The 16,670-nt window shown below is 38.2% G+C and overlaps 1 protein-coding gene across 1 annotated transcript in view; it reads right to left on the reverse strand.

Annotated features, from left to right (window-relative positions):
- Positions 1-6,677: 6,677 nt before the first annotated feature.
- Positions 6,678-16,670, reverse strand: part of PRSS12 (serine protease 12) — a 42,292-nt gene continuing 32,299 nt past the window's right edge. Inside the window, exons 12-13 of the mRNA XM_075709325.1 lie at positions 8,638-8,918; positions 6,678-6,985 (exon numbers count right to left, since the gene is read on the reverse strand). Of these exons, the coding sequence (XP_075565440.1) occupies positions 6,678-6,985; positions 8,638-8,918 (589 nt within the window). The remainder of the gene's footprint in view (positions 6,986-8,637; positions 8,919-16,670) is intronic.

Below are 16,670 nucleotides of genomic sequence, written 5' to 3' on the forward strand. Positions count from 1 at the left end.
GTCTTCTGGAACTGATGCCTTTTGCAAGCAATGGTATTTCTGGTTATCAAGCAGAGCTAGAAAAAGCTAATTTTTGGCTAGATCTTAATCTCACTTTTGACTTAACAGAAATGATCTTTTTTTTTTAATGAAGCTGGGACTTGGAGCCTGAATGAGATGTTCTGCAGTCCGTCTCTCATCTTTACAAAGAGGGGCTGGCATGTAGCTTAGTCTACGTAAAATTAGCCTTGACTGCTTCTATGCAAATACAGTTAGGATGACTAGCTCATTTTGCGCTGCTTTCCAGGATCTTCTGCTGCTTCTGTCTTTGGGCTGTCACCAAGTCCTAAGCAGTTACTAATGCTTTCAGTGGCTGTGCTACACTCTGTCATGTCGCTGACCGTACTGCGGTATTATTAAATCCACTGACGTGCGCCTTCAGTGGTGGCTCTTCCGCTGTTCAGGTGTGTTAGGAAGGTTGTTGCAAGGAGTATACACGTACTGCATAAGCTGAAGGTAAGTTTGTGAAGTCTAGAAAATGAATGTGACATTTACAGTCATAATTTTAGTATATATGCCAATGTAAAGCATTTAAATGTATGAATAAGTCAATAAAGAGACATCGACTTTCACTGCAAGTGTCGCTTCTTCCTTACAAGACTACTGATAAGCAAGGCTAGACCTGCACGTGTTCTTTGGAGTTACTTACGCATGCCAAATTTGCCTGTTGTGGGGATACAGCTTTTGGTAGCTGGGCCTTGTATTTGTGACTCTATATGGTTTCAGGGCAAAGCAGTGACTGGCTGATGCATTGTCTGGGAGCCATTCCAGAAGTCACTTGCTTTTAATCAGAAGAGATTACTGCTGCAGAGGAGAAACAGTGACTTTGAATGTAGCTGCTTATATTCAGGAATTGCTCATATTCAAGAAAAGAACATGTGGAGCTCCGGTAGATGATGAATCATTGCAGAACCAGACAACATACATGTTTTACTTATAAGTAAATTTATTGACTTAGCTAATACCAGCCATGCTGGCACAATCTCATGTGGAATATCTTCCAGTTAAGAAGGAATTTTTTTGCAAATTGTTGCAAACTGAAAAGTAAGGGGAGGATTTGAAAGGACTGGGAAACAAAATCTGTGAAGTTAGAACCGAGATCAGTAGCCAGTGCAATTACTGCGAAGTACTTGGTGGCTGAGGGGGGGATTCCTATTTGAAGTGGATGGGGGTGGAATTGTAGACTTTAATTACAACATGGATTAGATCTGAGGAAATGACTTCCGATGGTCATGTTAATCACACTTTGGAATAGACTGGTAAGGAGATTAGGGAGCTGTCATAGGAAACATCTTTCTCTTCCCACCACTCCCAAGCATGTACTTTTCCTGCCATTGCTGAAGTATAGCTGAATGTATATTCTGTGTGGAGCTATAATAAGTGGTACTGCACCTGTTTAATTGGTGGTGTGTGATTACTCTTTCCTTGTAAACGGCTCTGCCTACGACCCTATCATATGACATCTTTACTGCTTAGGATTCCAAGTTTGTGGCTGCCAGGCCTGGTAGCCAGCAGTCACAAGCATGTACTGTGAATTTGCTTTTCTCCAAGAAGAGTGGACTTCCATAGTAACCTTTTAGAAAATGAGTTAATGCTTTTAGAAAATGAGTTAACACATATATTCTACAAGGGCAGTAGAATTTGCTTATTTTACACAAGAAAATGCTAGGCAGACAGTGGCCAGGAGAGAGCTGCTGCTGTCCCAGGGACAAGGTGTGAGCATGAGAGTGCTACCACTGTGTGCAAGTGGTTGCTGTTCTGGCATGCACCCTGATGCAAAGCGGCTTCCTTAGTTTTTTAGATCAGTTTTTTTGTGACTGACTTTGATCCCATGAAGAAAAACAGATGTAGGCAAACAAATAGGAAAAAGCAGGAATAGGGTTGGAGATGTGTTTCTCCAGCGGCCTGGAATAAAAACAATAATGCTGAGTACAAAACTCAAGAATATGACATGAAGGTCTGGAGAGAAGCATTTTTTTTTTGTGGTCACTGAAACAATACTGAAAAGTTCAGGCTTTCTGGTGTTAGCTTTTAGCTGCTGTATGGCATTGCACTGATGTGGTTGTCTGATGTGTTAATCCAATTCCCTTGAATTTTAAGCTTTGCTTTTATCAGCAGCTGCCTTTTTAATCTGACAATTTGAGTGCGTGATAACTGAATTGCCTTTTTTTTTTTAACAAGTTCTCCTTTGCAAACTGACTGTCCTGTCTCTACCTCCTATAAAGGACAATCCTTTTGTGTGAAACTGTCTATAACTTAGAGGAGGACCGTGTAGCTGTCCTGCTAGTCCGTTGTGTGAGCTAAGTGATGAGGTCACTGGTATTTCTGCCTGAATAAACTGGCCTGGTGGCTTGGTCTGGCCTGCAGGTTAGATTTGTGAACATTCAGTTTTGAGTTCTTCATCAAATATTTAGAACTTGCAAAGATAAAACTGTGGGCTTGAATCAAGAGAAGGAAAAACTAATTTTCAAGAATATGGTCAAATACAGAAGTATGAACTATAATGTTTGCTGTGGGTGTCTTACTAGTTTTGGGTGCTTAGTGAGGTTACATAGCCTTTTCTATGACTGAAGCTTTCCGTGAGCATCCAGTCACATGCACAGAGGGTAGTAAAATCTGCTTGCCCTCATTACTAGAGTATAATAGAGGTATTCTTACAAGATGTGGCTTTTTCATTTCAGTGTGGCTTAGGATGGCTTGTTTTTCATAATTTCTCTGAAAATTTAATTCCTAATTCCCAAATTGTTTTCCTGTCCAATCTAGTCCTGTTGTATCTTAGCTCTTACCTTTATAGATGCTCCTTATTTTTCTGCACCCTGTTCCATCTGCAGTTACATCCAGTCTCTCACACCTCTCCAACTTTCACCCAACCCCGTCTTTTTTTTTTTCTTTTACATTGCTACAAAGGTAAATACTTATTTCTGAACTCTTAAATCATCTTTTCCCTGTTTGTGGTTGCTTGGTGTTGCATTTGCAGGAAGTCCCATGGTCAGTTCCTGTGGTCCGTGCTAAATAAATGGAATAGGAACTACTGCATGTGAGTGGGTATCTAATGTGTATGAGGTAGGTCTGGTCTCTAGTACCTCAGTGAACTGCATTTGCTGTTACCCAGCAGCTTGGAGCACAAACAAAACCCATTTTTCTTTCCTGATACAACAAACTTCTTGTTTTCTGAGTGCTTTCTTCTACTGGGATCTGCTACTTGAGCCCAATAGTTGTTGCCTTCTCATGTGTTATGTTCTGCAGTTGCCACTCTGAAATGGTAACAGCATTAAAATCTTGAGTATAAATATCCTAGCACTTGAAAGCATGAAATAGTTGCAGTAACATTGAAAAGTATGAGAACATTCAGGACTGACGTTTTGTTAAATACAAGTTACTACAGTGCTGTGAAGTTTTCTGGAAGTAAGACAGCTAAGATTATAGATATTCTGCATATAATGATCATAAAATGGGATCTTGGTTTGTCTGTGGCTTACAGATAAGTGCCCATTTGGGAAGTTGTTCGGGGTTGAGGTAAATGCATGTTAAACAGGCTTTGTGTGTCAGTTGCAGTAATGCTTCTGTTCTTTGTTTCTGATGTAGTTGTCTATCTTCTTTGGAAAATGGACACAAACTTGACGGGGGAGGGCTGCATCAAACTATAAATCTTCACAGTGTTGAGGAACCTGGATAGATTACACATCAGTGTTTAAGATGGACATCTAATCTGGTAATAGAAGTGCCGAGTGTTTTTTTTATTTTATGCCACTGTCAACACTGACCAACCTGCTGAATACAAAAACCTCTTAGTAGGCTGAAGAGCAGCTTTTTCTACAACATTGTATGTATTAAAAATGTTGAACAAAGGGGAGAGCAACGAGGGTCAAAAAAATTCTTAAGCAGTTTTAAGAGTGTAGGATAAACTTATTTATGACAACCTAACTGGTCTAAGTTAAAGCACACAAAGCACTAGGGATTCCATTGTACAGAACAAACTTCCATCTCTGAGAAGATGGCCCAAAGCTTATATGCTTTGAGGAAAGTATTTTCAAGAGCACCCTTTTTCACTTAAGAAAGCTCACGGGAAGTTTACCTAGCTGATGTTCCTGCAGCATCTGCTTGTACATTCTCCACAGGATTAAGGTATAACAGTGGTAGTCAGTGTGGCAGTTTTTATTGTATACATTTACATCATCAGGCTCATTGAACAAAAATTAGTGGCATAACAAAGACAATTTCATTTTATGTTAGAAACTGAAAGGCATGCTCTCTGCATGAAAACGGTAGTGCAACATTTTAAAATCTAATAAAGCATCCTATTAAAAGAGCAAAACTAATGAACTACTGTACTAAATCTAAATGTTTACTACATTTAGTATGCAGACTTGATTTTTTTCCCCCCCTAAGTATTGTATTTCTGCGGTGCAACTTCTAAAAGAAAATTACTTCCCCTGTACACAATGCAAGTATTGCACTATATAGCCTACTTCACCATGTCTCAGAATAATGGGTCTTGTATAGCAAAGCCTTGATGGTACAAGTAGATACATTTTGACAGATTTACTTCCCCTTTCCTTTAATTAAAAGGGCTACATACAAGGAAAAACGTAAATGGTTTTAAAGTTCACTAGCAGAGTGTTTCACATAGGTCTAACAGTAGGTGGTCACAGTACTATGATCTTTGACGTGTTTTTAAATAAAATATTTCACACTCTTTCTAATAGTATGGAATTACAGAAATCAAATATATTAAAGCACCTCGTGTACTAGTTTAGCACCAGTTCCAACAAGATATTTAAACTAGTCATGATGCTTGAAAACTAAGTTTGAAGTCAGAGAGACGTTAAGGGCCAAGTCTTCAATCGCATGTCATCGCCACTTTTGTATGAAAGTTGAGTTGTCTTGGATATTTGTTACAACACCAGAGAGACAAAGAACCACACAGAAATGAATGATTGCCTGCTTACAACATGAATGCACTTTGTTCACAAAAGGCCACGCAACAGACTCATAGCCAGAGCATTTCGGGATAGGAAACACAGAAAAAGTCACGGGTAGTCATGGTTTGCACAAGCACTACGTGGTGACACATATCTGCCACACTTGTCACACTGGAGTGTTTGATGGCCCACAGAGCTTTCGTGTCATCTTTTTAAGAAGCCTATTTGTTAATGTAATACGTAGAGCACACTTGCAGATAGTCAGAATGGCCCTTGACAGGGATTGTCGAGGTCGCACTGAACTTTCCTGTCTCGCTCTTGACTGTAGTTAGTCTCAGATGCTTTCAAGACTGATACCCGTTAGCGTTGCACTAAGAGGGTGATTACCTCCTCTGTTCTGTGTGGCAAGTTCAGTGGGGCGGCCCTTTCTAAAAGGATCGTACGTTGGTTTATATGTCTTGTACGTCAAGAGTAACTTTTTATCAGTGCATTTTTATAATAAACCGTTAAGGTTTTCATAGCATGGGGATCTGTATCTGTAAAAGGAATTAAATTGAATCAAAACATGTCAATACTTTGGAAGTCACTGAAAACTATCTAACTCTCATCTTTCCTGTAAGATCAGTCTGAACCAGTGTTGCAACTAAGCAGGAGAGAGTTGTCTAAATATTATCTTGTAGAAAATAGTAGTTTAAGACTTTATTGACCTTTTCAGACAGGTTTTGGCTCAACATGTCTAGTATTTGCATTGCACATACTTACAACTTTCTCTTGTAGGACTGACAGAGGTTCTTAGTGTTACGTGAGTAAAGCCCCTCCAAAAGCAGCAATGAGAGAATTGGGATGTTTGTCTGTTAGTCTGATACTGTACTGACAGCTAGTGGTAAGTAGGAAAAGTAAATTCTCTCCAAAATACTGTATGTACTAAAAATTATGAGTTTCGGAAAGAAGACAAATTATATTTATCTAGAGGAAAGAAAATAAGAGGTCATGTGGTTTTGATCTAGCTCTTACAGCTGTGCAGGATGTTTGCAGGGAAACTAACTAACAGCGTACTACCTGTTTTACTTGGGAATGTACTTTATGCACACTAAGCTGTGAGAACATTTATCAGAATAGCTGGGGATCTGATTATTGACAATTATTTTCCTTCTAATGTTTAATACATACTCAGAATTACTTACGAAGAATCAATCTGCTAATGGTCTCATTAGCTAATGAGACATGAGTCAAAATTAGAGAGCTGAGTGTAAGATCATAGGAATAATAGGAAAACAGTCAAGAACTGATTAAATAAACTAGACTGCAGATTAATTTTGAGATCTGTAATTAATTCTAAAGAAGTTTGGAGCATAAATAGCTTGGAGCTACTACAGTCTTCCTGTGGGCAGTGGATCCCGTGGTGAACACTCCAGCTGTCCTGCTCCAATGTTACTCTAAGCTGGCTATCACTTTTCCTCTTATCTTAGATACATGGTAACTTGTTCATGCAATATATAAACTTCCTTAACACAAGAGGGATTTTTTTTTTTTATAGTAATCCCCAACTGGAAAGGTTGTGTGTGTACAGCTTGGATTTAACAAAAAGAAAAACATGTGCGTCAGGAAAATGTGTTTGTTTCCACCCACTGTGGGCCCCAGCTGTGCACTGTCTGTGCTGTTCAAGTTGTCCCGCCTCAAACTTTATTAGTAAAGTTTGGTTTTCATTATGGACATTCATAGTTTGGTCACACTTTTTATCCAGGGTACAAAAGATGATACTTTTGTGTAGACACCTGGAGAATCTTTCACTCCACAGCCGTAGCCCCAGGAGGTCACACCATACACAACCCAGCTTTCTCCTGGGCGTTCACACATCAGTGGTCCGCCACTGTCTCCTTGACAGCTATCAACACGCTTCTGTTCCTGGACATTTCCAGCACAGAGCATTCTTCCTGTGAATCTTCTTTTGTAACGATCTTCACATACCCTCTTGGGAAGTAAGGGGATGGCAGCCTGTTGTAATGTTCTTGAGTAAGCCCTTCCTGAAAAGAGGACCCAAATTATTGTCTCATTATGATGCTTGGTCTTGGAAACATAAATGTGATTTAATCCAATTTTTTGCTGTCAGTCCTTCACACTGTTTTGTCCCTAAATAAAATGACTGAAAACAAGACTAAATACTGAAAAAAATCTGTTGCTGCATCCTCTGTTGGCTTCCAAGTAGAGCATCCAGCCAACCATCACGCTTATGCCCTGTAAGTACACGCAAGCTTGCTCATCACCTCAGCTGAGGAGCTAACGTTACTGAGCCCAAGTGTGTTCTGGTAGGGTTCGGCAGTATCGTTTGACTCTTTTACAGTCCTGGTAACTTCTGTGGACCAGAGTACTGATGGGACTCCTGACCAAAAGGAACCTTGTGGGGTTGGTCGGAACCTGTCCTTTGGTTTTCTTTATCTGTAGTGAATCCTGCATTGTATAAGCAGTGCTCTGCTTATAAAATGTCACGATTTAAATCATTTGGCTTTTTTCTATAGCTTGCACCTGTTTTTCAGTTGGAAACATGCACAATTAAAGCCGGGGGGGGATTAGCACTTGTAAAGTAATGATGATCCATATAGTAAACGTGAAATTTCAACTGAAGTACTGTGATGATGTAATTTCTTACCGTAATTAAAGCCAATTACTGCAGTGGTTAATGTTTCCTTAAATAGATGTCCTAAGTAAACACTATTGCAGAACTTTCAGTGATTGGTGTAAAAAGCTAGACAGTGCTAGGCAATGAATTAGCAATTGTTTTTAGTAAAAAAACCACCCTACAAGTCTGTCTCCTTTATTGTAGTACAGCGGCCCAGACATCTGTGCACACAGATTAATGCACGTAAGGAGGAGTAACTGATATTTGGCCTTGCTGCCTTGTCTCCTTGCCAGTTTGAATGAGTCAGTGAAACAAAGGTTCAAGTGTGGTTGCTGTCTTGCACTGTATTCAACACCATAAAAACATGAAAGTAAAACATGGTTATTAATTTGTAAAACATTTAAAGGACAAAGACCTTTGAAGAGGAAGAATCTTGTACTGACCTAAAAAGTGACTAGATAGTTTGTTCCAGAAGCCTGGATTGCAGATTGCATTGTGGTGCTCATAAATTTTGGCAAGATGTTCTCTTATTTAAATCTAACTGCTGATTGAAAATGTCAGTGGTAACAAGAGAGACTAAAAATGTTATTTGAAATTCTATTATGTGTATATTTTCTATCCATTTTTCTATTGAAGAAGTGCAATTTAAAGAACCTTTCTAAAATATTAAAAACCTTAAATATATTAGAACTGTTAGTTATGCTCTGAGGCAGGGGGTGATAACCTGCTGCGCGGGGTGTGCCTGGCAACAAATAAGCTTTTCATTCATGCTTGTCAATCTTAATGAGGCCATTTTACTGACTTGTTGTGTGATTTAGAGTGCTGTGGTTAATCGCCACTTTTCAAACACAAGCTAAATGCAGTAAACAAAGTGTTGTCATTCCTGGTTAAGGAGCAGGAAAGATAATATTCCCCTATATAAAAAGAGTAAAATTGTTCCATTTTGAGCATTTTCTTAAGTATTTGAGGTTTTTGTTTGGGTTTGTTTGTTTGTTTGTTTTTAAATAAGCAGCCTCAGGTAACAAGATCGGTGGGTGGAAATCATTAAAACATTTGTACCTGTGTCGCCCCATCCAGTGATATAACAGTTGGGAGCAGTTTTCTGTGGTCTCTCTCTCCTTAATGGCAAACAAGCAGGTAAGACGTGGGTGCTGAATCTGGCACACTGTTCCTCTGGCCCTTGTAGCCTCACCAATGCAATGTCGTAGTCGCTGCTGTCAGGCCTGTACTCTTTATGCATCACAATCTGCTGGACTCCAATTTCTTCCTCGTACTCTTCTGGTACCAGTGTGTGATAGTCTCCAACTCGCACAGCGTAGTTCCGAGTGTTGTTGCCATACCTAAGATTGAGGTGAAAAAAAATAGGGCTGGCTCATGCAAAGTCAGATCCTAAGCACGCAAACAGATTTGATCAGGGTTTTTATTGCTCACACAGATAATGGTACCAAAAGGGTTTTTTTAAGAGAAAAAATGCTTTCTCAGATGTTTAGGTTGACATTCAAGTGTATACTAAAGAATATCAAAAAACTTCCTGAAGTTTCAGGCCGGGCTATGTTCCTTTTTGTATATTTTCACAAGCAAGGTTTCTTATGGCCATCTGCTGTGACTGGCACTTATTTCAAAGGTGCAAGCAAGGCGTGCATTATAAATGTATTTAGTGAGGGTAACACAAATTGCCAGTAATTATAATGAAAACCTGAGTACTAACATCATTGTGATGCTCCAGATAATTACTGAAATGAAAACTGTTCAAGCTTGCTTTGTAGGTTGGTTGAGAAATTCTACAGGCTTAGATAACTGGATAAAGACCTTTTAGGTTAACTGAAGTTATAATAAGGAAAACAAAGCATGTGGGCATCACAAGTGCCTATTGTCAAAGTGACAGAAGGCCTGTAAATCTTAGACTTGTTTTGCATCTAATATGACCCCAATTCCTTTCACATCATAGGCTAAATGGTAAATACCTTAGAGATGATTACTGGGGCTGAAATAACAGTTTTCTGTGCATGCCTTCGGAGATTTTTGGATTACAGGACACACAGCCCTTCTCAGGAAAATGCAAACAAGGGAGTACTGTTGGGTACGTTTATTTATTTTAAAATATGGCTAAGCTAACCCAAATATTTTTTCTTTCACTTCTCCCTTTCCCTCATAGCCTTCAACAGGAAATTTGTAATACATGTGCAGGAAATACCCTACGGTGTTCTGTCACCTTCTAACCTATACTTGTTCTTTTTATACCCTCCAGCAACATGCTGATCTCCATAGCTTACTAAAGCTTGCTTGAGGAGCAGCAAAGCAGGAATGTTACAGGTTTCTTCCAAACAATATATAGCTGTACCACTGAATATTTATTCTAATTGCGGGTTGCATTGCTGGTCGCCTGCAAAGCTTTCTTTGTCAAATTCTGCACATCTCCTTCAGGTCTTCTATGAGCAAAATTTCACTTCTATGCTTGTAAGGAGAGAGAGTTGCAGGCTATGACCAAACATCTGTTCATCTGAAGATGACCTTCTATATAGGAAAAATGAAGTAACTTCTCTACCACAAAACTTTTTGCAGGTCCTCCCTAGCAGTAGTCTGTGTGAAATACTTTCCAGATACTGTATTTTCCTTGTGGTTGGAAATCAAAATTCTGTAGTGGCTGGAAGTGAAGCGATGCAACTGATGCAGACTTCTTCAAGTTTACAGAAGTGTTTAAAAAAAGTATTCATACTGATTTTAGTCTCAGGGAGAACTGATAAAAATTAAATTGTGTATTCTACCAAATATATCACTTATTTCCTCCCTGAAAAAAAATAGCTCAAGAGCTTTTTCTAAGTTGTGGATCAGTATGTTTATCTCAAAGATATTTAAGAAAAAAACTGTATCTGTCACATTACTAATCGTTCTGTTTTGACCACAGCAGTGCTAGTATTTTAAAACTTATCACTGAATCAATTTTCATTAGGAATTTTCTATTAAGAAATGAGAGCATGAATAGGAAAAGAACATCAGAAAAGGCAGAAGCATGAATCCTGGCGCTCAGGTGTTCTGACTCCAGTCCCTTGAAGTTTCTAGAATCAAGGTATTTCTTTCTAAGCTTTTCTAAAAAAACCAAATCTTTGAGTCTCTCTTGTGCTAGATCTCATGTTGTCACTTCTAGATCATCTCGTGTGTTTTTTCCAGTTTTAAAAGCTCACTAAGACTTCACAGTTGGTTCTTTTCCTAATAAAACAAATGACAAAATTCCATGGAAGTAGGATTGGCACCTGATATATCGCTTTCATTTTTGTTGCCCTTAAGGAGACTCTTCATAGTAAGAAAGGCTGTTAGGTCAGCTAGTTTCTGGAGTTACATATATCCATCTGTATTTGACCATCTGAAGTATGACATCAATGAAATCCTAAATTCTGCATCCCTATAGATTGTCTGTCAAATGCTTGCTGTCTGCTGCCTGCCAGGAATTTCTGCTCTGACACTGACGAATCCCCTCCGGGGTCACTGTTGCCACACATCTTACATCAGAAAAGGCTAATCTTACCATCCTTTGCCGAGACACTTAATATACTATTATCAGTCTAAACTTCTATTATTGTTACTCTGAGCTATGATGTGGCAGCCAGTAAAAGTATAATCTGGCACTGGCTAGAAAACAGCGGGGTTTTTTACAACAGTGCTGTGATCTGATCTGTGACCTTGGGTGAGTTTCTTTTTTGTTTTTCCTTCTGCCATCTATTTGTCTTTCCTTAATACAGCAAGGAGTAAGGCTCCACACATCTTCAGTACATTAAAATACTATATAGTACAGGCACTACTTAACACAGCTTTCTTCTAGTATTATTTCTGTGAAAGTGACTTTTTTATAAGTTGTGCATCTTTACAATAAAGTGCTTGATATATTTCAGTACCAGTTTGTACTGAATAGGTTTTATATATTTGCTTGCTAAGCATCCTATGATTCTGTTGCTTCTGGGAATTTTTAGAAACCATAATTCAGAGTTTAATTTAGCATGTTTACATATAGACAGACTTGAAAGCAAATTTTGCTGGCCCATGTGCAAAAATTTCCAGTAATGCTTTGGCAAAACCATAGCATTCAAAGTTAGAAACATATTTTTATGTAAATATATAAATTAGGAGAGAAAGTATTTTTTATTCCTCTAGTTGTGGAAAATATTAGTAGGGAAATTAATCTGATTCCTTAGTTTAATCTTGTGTTCTGCAGAAAGCTGCATCTGCAGTTCAGTGTTTATATGTATTAAATAGACACTCAAAGGTAGTGTATTTCCTAGAACTACAGCTTAAAGATTTCTGAAAGAGAAACTACCAAATCATGGGCAAGTGTATTGATCACTTCGGCCATCTTTTTCATGGAAGTACCCATAATGTTGATTGTTTGACAGAAAGCGTGGTACTATGGTATATAAAGCAGTTGAATACACTATGAAAACCAAAGTGACAGACCCTGGTAGCTCATTTTATTGTGTAAGCTAATCAATGCATTGGTCATCTGTGAAACTCGTAAAACAGAGGAATAAAACGCCCAACTATAGAATGTTCTACACACTGACAGGGCAACTCCTATGCCCCTCTCCAAAGTGGACAAGGTCAGTGTAGGGGCAGGTAGCTGGATGGTCAGGGTGTGCAGTATCAAACAGTCTTTCACTTTTACAAAATCTATTTACAGAGCAGATGTAATGCTCAGAACATAGAGAGTGTAGTAACGCTGGGATGGGTTGTACAGCCAACTAAGTACTTCTCCGATGTCTTGCCCAGGCCGAGATTACAATCTTGGCTGATGCATTAGCCAACTTTGTAGGAGCTATTTTCCACAGAGTAAATTAGAAAAGGAAGCTGATACAGAAAGTACTTTAGTTACTATTGCAGTAAGATGGCTTTATTATTTTCATTTGAATTATCTAACTTATATACAAAATCCCCACTAAAGTAAATGGAAGAGTTGTTTTTGTTACTGACATCTCAGACTGCTCAAATTTTATAATTGCATGATGATGTTCCACTTAAGAATCTAAATGATACAGCAGCTGAGCCCAATAAGTTAAGTAAAATTATGATGTTTCCTTTGCCAGTTAAGCAATATTAAATAGTTTCATAATTTTTGCTGCAGAGATTGTTTATAACTGTTAATCTTACTGCCTTTAAGAGCTATCATAAATAGGATTCTGTACCCTAGAATGTATTGCTAGATACAATATTTTGTAAATATTTTGAAAGTAATATTTTAACAGTTTTTGGTACACGTCTGAGTGTCATATTGGAATACAAATGTACAAGACCATTAGCATTAAATACATATTTGCCTGACATAATCTGCCAAAAACTTGTCCAAAAGGTCACTGAAAATTCTCTCCTAATTTATAGATACACTTTTGGCTCTCTGCAGCAAACCACATATTAGCGCTATGCTGATAGTTTCTGGATTATGAAAGCTTTTTTACCTTCAATAACTATTTGCCCACCTAAGTTAACCATTGTGTATAGTGACATACAGGTTTTGGAACCTAACACAATAAGCAAACACAGTGACAGTACTTTGTAGATATGTATTATCAGTGGTGCAATCTGGCTCTCAAGTAGAGAAAGGTAATTTTACATGGTATAAATTTTTCTTCTTTTTTTTTTTTTTTTTAGATGTAATGGGTGCCTCTGCATTTTAGTTTATAGGCCTTATCCACAACATTAATTACAGGATTTACCATATACTCTATCCATTATCTTTAATGCAATCCAAAGGGAGGAAGGGGTTGTGTGGGTTTTTGTTTTTGTTTTTGTTTTTTTAAACCTCATGGAAGTCAGAGTACTACAGACGCACAAATGTACTAGATGTTTGTAATTTAGATGAGAAATGAACACATTTCCTTCCTAAACTGATTTAATAATCAAAGGAGGTTGATTTGTTACTGTTTATTTTGATTCATAAGCCTAAGCATGAAGGAAAGTTGTTTATGACTAGTGATAACGAGCGCTCTTCTGTCAGCCCTATATCAGATAGTACAGTAGAAAACTCGCTGCTTCTATTTAATGTTACATCCTTGGTTTTGACAAAAGGAACAGTGTTCCCTTTAATAGGTTCCTGCTGGTTTTCTGTGTTATGGATGATGGTCATTTATAGCAGAATAACGACGAAAGGGAGATCCAGGAAAGCTTATCTTAATTAAAAGTACTGATTTTAAACATGTACTAGAATGAGAAGTGCTGCTTCTCATGCAAATATATGAAACTTTAATAGCTACAAGGCTTCTAGTTAGAAGCTTAATGAGCAGTCTTTGCACAGATTTACCATGTTTCTGTGCACACTCACACACATAAGGCTTCCTTAAACTGATTTTTTCATCTGTAGACAATTACAATTCTTCCCCTGTAGTAGGTGGTATTTGCCAACTGTGGAAATACTGTAATAGAGCATCAGTACATAAAAAAGGCAAAGTAGTCTAGGGCAGGGGTGTCCAGTCTTCCAAAAGTCACCTATGAAATGGCAGAGAACCACCACACACGCATCACATTTGAAGAGTGGAGGCAGAGGAGGAGTCTGGAAGTGCTTCATGGGTGGAAAATGATGTTGCTTTCAGGGTCTTACCCCTCTGTTGGATGGCTGGGCTGGGCACGCCTTTAAGCTCTAGTGCAGCCTGGCAACATTGACCTTAGCACCTCCTAGAAGGTTTCTTTCCCAGCCAACTGGAGGATGGATTAGTAATGAGCCACTGTGCTAATATCATCCTGCTGCCAGTCAAGTAATGTACTGACACTGAAGGCACACCTGAATTCATCTCACCGTTCATGCTAAATTTGAGAAAACTGAATTTTAATTCTGGTGTCTACTTTGGTTTCTGGTGTCTTACTAGGTATTTGGTTCCACTGTGTCTCAGGGTCCCTAGTTCTCAAAACAAAATTACCAGGACCATGTTGAAGTATGCGTGGGCATTCAGGAATGCCTAAAGAAGCACTTAAATAAGAGTTATATTATTAGAACAGTACAATGTACAACACCGTATTTCCTAAAATGATATCATGGTCATTGTAATTTCCTTTTTTTCTATGCCTCATATTTCTAATTATCCAAAGTTAATATTTTTTTTTATGTATAGACCTACAAATTCCCTATAGCTGTCAGAACCACTCAGGACAAAACCTGGCTAATAAGATGGGTGGGTTATAAAAGGAAAACTAGATTCAGACAGGTTTTGATCTTAAATTATGTGTCTGTAAAATTACAGAAACCAGTAATGCTGCTATACTACTGGTGAACAATTCTAATCATCATGCATAAAATTTTATTTAATTTTTGTCCATAGTACAGATGAGCCCACTTTTGTTACTTAAGCAGTGTTCCGATTTCCAGGATATGAGAAATGGTATAGTGGCCTTTCTCTTGTCTGTCTGTGGAAAATATGTGAAGAAGGCACTTGATCTATAGATAGCTCTTGGAAACCTAGCCCCTTAAAATCACTCTGAGATCATTAGGAAGTTCAGCCCAGTCTGTCCAATGTCAGCTTAGAGCTAAAGGTGTCGTCTTCTACAGTAAACAGTAGTGTGTCCACAGGCTGTTGGAGCTGCACACTTAGATCTACGTTGCACAGTTTTCAATGCAACATCTGGGGCAAAACAATACTTTGGTCCCTGAGACCACATGTAACAGTTTTAGGATAGCCTATAACAGACCCTGCAGCATAGCAAATACTAACTTGTTTCACCAAACTTTGTGAAAGCATTCTAATAAGGCGAAGAGTTGGGTAACTAAGATCTTGATCTGCACACAGAAAACATAACTGGCTTCCTGTGACCTCCCTTTTTCCTTTCCTGAAAAGGATCTTTGAGGTAAAATAACAGAAAAGACTGCCTTGTTTTCAAGCCTTTAATCAAAGGCTTTCTCAAGAGCTTAAGTTGCATCCTTAGTAATCACTATAGAGGTGATGAACAGGGGAATAGGAAGCTGTTGTCTATATATTTAAATGATAGCAACTGAAGTGCTTTCATAGTTCCACAGAAACAACTGGGACATCAGTTGAAGTAGGCAGAAATTTTACTGAGTTTGACCATTTTGGCTTGAAATATTACCAAGAAAAGTCCTTCATCATTTTCACGAAGCATGAAAATGAAAAGATGTGCATCTGGCACTAAGCAAAGGTAACACTTTCCATTTGAGTAAAAGTATATCTGACTCTTCTCTTTAGTTATTAGTGTGCAAAAGGAAGGGCTCAAAGTCCAAAGTTAAAACATTTGCAGCCCACTTGAGCAAATTGTAGCAAATATCCTCAAAACTGCAGTGCCATTCTTCTCTGCTTTTATTCCAGCCCATACTGCAATCTTTTGTAAGGATTCCAATGAAATAATTGCTGTTGAAAGCTTAAAATACTAGACCAGCTTCCTTACTGTGCAAGTTGGTGCTTTTATACTACAGTAACTTCATCTGCAGTGAATTCCTGATGTCAGAATTACTGAAGAGGGGATATCGTAAAAACTGAATAGGAGGATTATCAGTAACAGAATATCTGTTTCTGCAAAAATGGGAGAAGATGCTTTAAAAAGCTAGATAATAGCTTAATACTGAGAATTGCAGAAGTTAGACCAAGTAGATCAAATGTGATTTACAAAGGAGTGTAAGTTGCAAACCAGTTGTTAAACATATGGAAAGGAGCTGAATTTGGCATAGTTTTAATTAGATGCCAGTGTCAGAGAATTATACAGTATAACCACTTAGACAATTATTTCTTTGTTAAAGGGGATGGGACCTTTGTTTAGATAGCTGAAAAAGACAATCTGTTATGTACTGTGAGACAACAGAGTAAGGCAGTTGCTCCAGTCTATTTGTGAAGAATAAGCAAGGCAGCTCAGTCTCACTAGCATCCAGTGTACAGATTTACTTTCCTATTAGACTCAGCAAAATACATCATAGTGCTGTACCCTAACATGGGTTTGGGGCGACTAGGTCATCTCGTCATTGCAGTGTTACAGTAAAAATGTCTATCACTGCCAGTATTTGTCATTACCAAAAATAATCCAAAATATTACAGTCCCTGTGTTTGATGTTTGCTCAGTTGTCTTCACTATAACCTGAAAGCCATAAGCTGCAGTTTTGTTGGAACAGAAAG

This window comes from Pelecanus crispus, chromosome 4 (assembly GCF_030463565.1).
Source record: "Pelecanus crispus isolate bPelCri1 chromosome 4, bPelCri1.pri, whole genome shotgun sequence".
In the NCBI taxonomy this organism is placed as follows: Eukaryota; Metazoa; Chordata; class Aves; order Pelecaniformes; family Pelecanidae; genus Pelecanus; species Pelecanus crispus.